The sequence below is a fragment of the Musa acuminata genome, chromosome BXJ1-6 (genome assembly GCF_036884655.1).
Source record: "Musa acuminata AAA Group cultivar baxijiao chromosome BXJ1-6, Cavendish_Baxijiao_AAA, whole genome shotgun sequence".
Classification (NCBI taxonomy): Eukaryota; Viridiplantae; Streptophyta; class Magnoliopsida; order Zingiberales; family Musaceae; genus Musa; species Musa acuminata.
In genome coordinates, this window is record NC_088332.1 from 15,667,663 (window position 1) to 15,673,803 (window position 6,141).

At 32.4% G+C, this 6,141-nt stretch overlaps 1 protein-coding gene across 1 annotated transcript; it reads left to right on the forward strand.

Moving 5' to 3' along the window:
• Positions 1-1,772: 1,772 nt before the first annotated feature.
• Positions 1,773-3,290, forward strand: LOC135677732 (uclacyanin-3-like). The gene is made up of 2 exons (XM_065190112.1): positions 1,773-2,011; positions 2,691-3,290. The coding sequence occupies exons 1-2, from the start codon at positions 1,843-1,845 to the stop codon at positions 3,152-3,154; spliced, it is 633 nt and encodes a 210-aa protein (XP_065046184.1). The 5' UTR covers positions 1,773-1,842; the 3' UTR covers positions 3,155-3,290.
• The last annotated feature ends 2,851 nt before the right edge of the window (positions 3,291-6,141 follow it).

Genomic DNA, 6,141 nt, shown 5'->3' on the forward strand with positions numbered 1-6,141 from the left:
GACCTTCACAACTCCGATTTCCTTAGCGTAATTTCTGCTCTTCTTGGTCTGATGCCAGAATCCATGGCCCGAAGCCTTCTGTTGATACATTAACCGATCCTTCGGCTCGACGTCCAATCTTTTGACATGTTTTCCTCCGGCTCAACATGATTCTTCCTGCTTTAATTGTTTCTCCCTGATTGAAGCTTCCTACATCACTTAGATCAAATCATAAATACTATCAATTGGTTTTATAATCAAAATCCAAGATTCAACGAATTCAACATAAAGACTTAATCATTTTATTTATTTTTTAATCATTTTTTTTCGATCTCTTCTTATACATAAATATTTTCTTAAACATAAAGACTTAATAAGTCATGAGTTAAACCTAGGAGATGTATAATTATTTTTTAATTATTTTTTCAATCTCTTCTTATACATAAATATTTTCTAACTATATTCACAACCGCAAGCTTAACATTGGTTATGCAGTTCATCTTGGCTCATATCTCTTTCTCTTTTTTTTTTATCATTTAAGTCTTTCTTTTTAAGTTTATATCAAATTAGTCAACGTTGATACATATCAGGTCAAACTAATATATTATGAGTCAAACTCAATACAAGTCACCAACCGAGTTTGTCCATATTTATCAATATGGGACTATTAATGAATCTTTTTCAACATTCAAGTTTGACCAATAATTTATCAGTTTAAACTTATGGATTAAATTGATGTTACTCGATATAAACTAATCTTGATTAGTTTGACTCCAACACATCATTAATAGAATCCTAACAAAGACGTGATGTGGCAAGAACATCTACTGGATTTTGTACACTGGTTTCAATCCATGCCTACAGGACTAATTTTTCTCAATTCAGAATTTGGACAGCAAAAAACTATTCACAAGCCAGTTTGTATGTGTCAGTCTTTTTTATACATTTTCTAGCGGATAATAGAGTTTTAAGATTACATCAGCTTTTTTAGTTCATGATTCTAATTGATCGACAATGCAAGTTTTTAGATTACATCAACTTCTTTTAGTCTTATCTTGTTTATTGGAGTTTTGAGTCAGCCTTATCAATGGCATTGAAGTTATTTAAAAATCTAATACATATTAGTAATGCGAGACTATTCTTTAACATAATTTTATTATTAATAATTAATTTAATTTGACAATCACGTGAGAGGAGTCTAATTTTAAAGGGTCGTTCGCCCATTCCATCATTCTTTTTTTTTTTTTATCTTAATTGGCTATTTATTGTAGTCAAATTAAGATTATGATATTTAGGTTTTTATTCAAATCGAACAAGTCGGTCAAAATAAAAAATACTTTATCAATGATAAGAAATCTAAATAGTCGATCCCAAATTGGTAGGATGTTTTAACCTTATTATTATTGTATAATAATGTCTTTTTAATTTAAGTTTACCTTTTTTTTTCCACAAAAAAATTATAACAACCTTGACCTCGTAGTAATAGAAACAATTTGACTTTGGTTGTGGAAAACGTGATATTTAATTCGTCTCATACATATTAATATCCCAAGAAGCTACCAAGTCAATTTATACATCATATACACACATTGAAAGCTTCGAGACTACAGCCCCAAAATTCTAACAACTTCCGGCATACGACACAGTCTGTCACCCGCGTTTTGTTCGGCAGCCCCAAATCGTTGACTATTTTTGGTGAAGACTTAACGATCACTCTCTCCTCTTCCACGAATCCGTCTTCCCTCGCCAACTCTATATAACTTCTGCAAGCTTCTCATCATTAGCACGCAATAAGCACTTTCTTCTTCTTCTTCTTCTAGCTCATCAAGCATCTCCTCTGCAGCCCCTTCTGTTTCTGTGACGATGGCTGCAATGCTGAGAGCTGTACTGGCGATTGCGACGGTGGCAGCCATCTCTGCGATTGCCATGGGCGCCAACTACGACGTCGGCGGCCCCGCCGGCTCTTGGGATCTCGCCACTAACTACACGCAGTGGGTCTCCGGCAAGGCATTCCGCGTGGGTGACACACTGAGTGAGTCCTCTCCTTCCTCGTTTCCTCCCCTCTACATTGCTTATGATGTCAAAGTATATGATATTATGCACATTCTCGCTGAGGTAATTAAGAAGAAGGATGCGAGGGAGTTGATAGCTTATGAATGCTCACAAGTAGTGCAGTTCTTGATCTTGGCATGCAATGGCAACCAACTCTCATATTCTTCTCTTCAGTTGTTCTTTCCGTAACAATAGATTCTTTCATGTGATGAACATATATGATTAGATGATGATGGTCTCCTGGAACGTAATAAATGAAGCAATGAATGCAAGTAATGTTTATTGATAACTCCTCTAATCCATATTATTTAATAAATAGAGCTAAAAACTATAACATTTATAATTATTTACATTTAGTATATTTTAAGATTATATAATTAATCATGTTTATAGAAAAACTAATTATTGTGTACACTGGTTAGCTTATCAGTAGAGGAGTAAGCGTGTCAGCTTGCTTAGTTAGTAAACACTTTGATAGTTAAGCGTAAAAAAATAAACGTATTAAATTGATCGTTTAATCTAAACTTTATCTTTTATTAAAAATATAATTGTCTACAACTCAATATTTAATCAAAATCATATTCAATATTGTATATAATTAAATTCACATTTTTATTGCAACATAAATATCTTAGAAGCTATACTCCTTTTGAATGCAGCATTCAAGTATGCGTCGAGCCATGACGTGTTGGAGGTGTCGAGCGCCGCCTACAGCTCGTGCACGACGAGCAACCCCATATCGACGAGCACCGGCGGCAACACCGTCGTCACGCTCAACAGCACCGGCTCCAGGTACTTCGTCTGCGGAATTCCCGGACACTGCGCTGGTGGCATGAAGCTCCAGATCGACGTCGCCTCCCCGACCTCAACTCCTCCTCCTTCTCCCTCCTCCACCCCCCGCTCCCCCCCTGTTGCTCCCTCCCCACGCTCGCCTTCTGCGCTTCCGCCGTCATCTTCGACCCCAGGCTCCGTCCCTCCGCCGGCATCTTCGACCCCAGGCTCCGTTCCTCCGCCGTCTGCCCCCACAGCGTCGCCGCCGACACCGAGCGGCGCTTGCCTGAAGGCGAAGGCTACTCTCGGACTCGGTTCGGGAATCGTCATGTTGATGCTTATGGCCCTGTGAGAGATGATGCCATTCGCTGTCATCAGTTGTTGCTCTTTCTTTGTCCTCTGTGGAGTCACAGTGACAGTGAATCATAGGAAGCATTGTTATGTATTGATTCATTAGATCAATAAGAAACAAAAAACATTGTCATGCATCGATTGTTGCATCAGTGGATTATGAAATAGAAAACAAAGCTTTGATAGTGATTGCTACTGTGCCAAGAAACAACATAAGCTTCTAATAGCATATGTTATTAGGAGCAATTATTATAAGGCCTTATTGACTCTAAATCATGTCTCTCAATCATTCGTTTCTAACTACATCACGACCCGAATCGATTGGATAATCGACTCTCGTTATTTGATGATATTAAACAAAAGTCTAAGTCAATAAAAGTAGGCTCATTTTAGTATATACAGAAATTTAATATTATAGTAAAAATAAATATTGTTATTAAATAAGTAAGAAAAAATCAATGATAGTCTTCACTTAAATATACATCACTATTAGTTGCTCACAAACCACATCCTCAGAATAATTCTTAATTGATATTTGTTTTCGGGTCTCTTTCTCTAACTAGCAAATATTTTATTTCAATATGCTGAGAAAAATTTATTTCCATATCATCACAAAATATCTTTAATGGTTTGCTATCCATACTAAATCTTGAGATAAAATTTTATGATTTATAATCTCAAAGCATATTATAAATTCAGCTTCTATTATTGATAATGCAATAAATGATTATTTTATACTTTTCTAGGAAATTTCTCCTCCAACTAATATGAACATGAATACTGAGTAGATTTTCAAATATTAAGGTAATTTATAAAATCAATATTTGAATAACCTATCAGTTGATTTGATCTCTTATATATAATCATATAATTTTTTTGTCCATCACAGATATCTCATCATTTTCTTTACAACTTTTTAATGTTTTATCCTAGGTTGTTTTGGTATCTATCAAGTATTCCAATTACAAAATTACAAAATTGGTATATGAGCTCGTATAAATTAAAGCATATAATATACTTCTAATTACGCATATTATTTGATTCTTTTCTATATTATTCTTAAGATACTAGTTTTGATTAAATTTTTTATCTTTAGTAATAGATATATCATCAATAGAACAAAACTACATACTAAATCTCTTTAAGACTAGCCAATATATCTTTTTTGAGATAGTCATAGTAATTCTTGAGATATATCCATGGATATCTTAATGCTAATAATAAAAACTATCTCATTAATATAAATCTTAAAATTTCTAATGAGAAACATCTTGGTTTCATGCAATAAACCATGATCACTGCTAAGAAAAATATCATTTATATATAAGACCAATATAATAAACTTATTCTCATTGATTTTTAGATAGATACACTAACAAATAATATTTTTTCTTAAATTTAAATAAAGTAATAATTTTATAAAACTTTATATACCATTGAAAGTTTGTTTAAGGCCATAAATAAACTTTTAAAGTTTGCAAGCCCAACTTTCCTTTCCCTTATTTACAAATCATTTAGATTGTTCAATGTAGATATTTTCATCTAAATCTCGATTCAGAAATATTATTTTAATATCAAAATGATATCACTCAAGATCATAATAAGCTACTAATATCATAATAATCCTAAATGAGCCCTTTTTAAAAATTAAAGAAAAGGTCTCATTATAGTTCATTCTTTCTTTTTGAGAAAAATCTTTGGCCATAAGTCTAGTTTTATATTATTCGATATTGTCCTTGTTAGGAATGAGTCGATACTAAGGGGGGGGGGGGGGGGGGGTGAATCAGTGTAGTGGATAAAATTACGTTGATTCTGATTGCAAATGTATGTGAGCTCATATAAATTTAAGCATATAATATACTTCTAACTATGCATATTATTTGATTCTTTTCTATATTATTCTTAAGATACTTGTTTTGATTAAATTTTTTATCTTTAGTAATAGATATATCATTAATAGAACAAAACAACATATTGAATTTCTTTAAGACTAAGCCAATATATCCTTTTTGAGATAGTCATAGTAATTCTTGAGATATATTCATGAATATCTTAATGCTAATAATAAAAACTACCTCATTCATATAAACCATCTTAAAATTTCTAACGAGAAACATCTTGGTTTCATGCAATAAACCATGTTCACTAGTAAGAAAAATATCATTTATATATAAGACCAATATAATAAACTTATTCTTATTGATTTTTTGATATATACACTAATAAATAATATTTTTTCTTAAATTCAAATAAAGTAATAATATTATAAAACTTTATATACTATTAAAAGTTTGTTTAAGGCCATAAATGAATTTCTAAAGTTTGCAAGCTCAACTTTCTTTTTATTTCTTTACAAATCGTTTAGATTGTTCAATGTAGATTTTCTCATCTAAATCCTGATTCAGAAATATTATTTTAATATCAAAATGATATAACTCAAGATCATAATAAGCTACTAATATCATAATAATCCTCAATGAGCCCTTTTAAAATATTAAAGAAAATGTCTCATTATAATCAATTCTTTCTTTTTGAGAAAAATCTTTAGCCATAAGTATAGCTTTATATTATTCGATATTGCCCTTGTTAGGAACGAGTCGACACTAAGAGGGGGTGAATTAATATAGTAGATAAAATTATGTCGGTTCAAAATTTTCGTTTCGATTAAACCCATTTTGGAAAGATGTTAACTTGAAAGCATGCAGAAGCGTAGTGAAAGTAAGAATTCAATTTGCAATAAGGTAAATATTAAGAAGTAAATGCAAACAAGATTTTATAGTGGTTCGGTCGTCGTGACCTACATCCACTCTATCGATTCCTCTTCCATCGAGGCCACCGACATCCACTAACGATCTTCCTTTAATGGCGAAGATCAACTACTCTTATACAACTCAATTCTTATTTTGACAGGTTCAGGAGAGAACCTTTACACCCTCTTTACTCATCTTTCAAACGACACTAACACTTTGAGCTTTGAGAGGAGTTCTC

Bases quoted from the DNA above. Each gene is read 5' to 3' on its own strand.
- LOC135677732 (XM_065190112.1), top strand. From the start codon at position 1,843: ATGGCTGCAATGCTGAGAGCTGTACTGGCGATTGCGACGGTGGCAGCC. The intron at 2,012-2,690 runs GTGAGTCCTCTC...TTTTGAATGCAG, and splicing joins CCGCGTGGGTGACACACTGA to CATTCAAGTATGCGTCGAGC.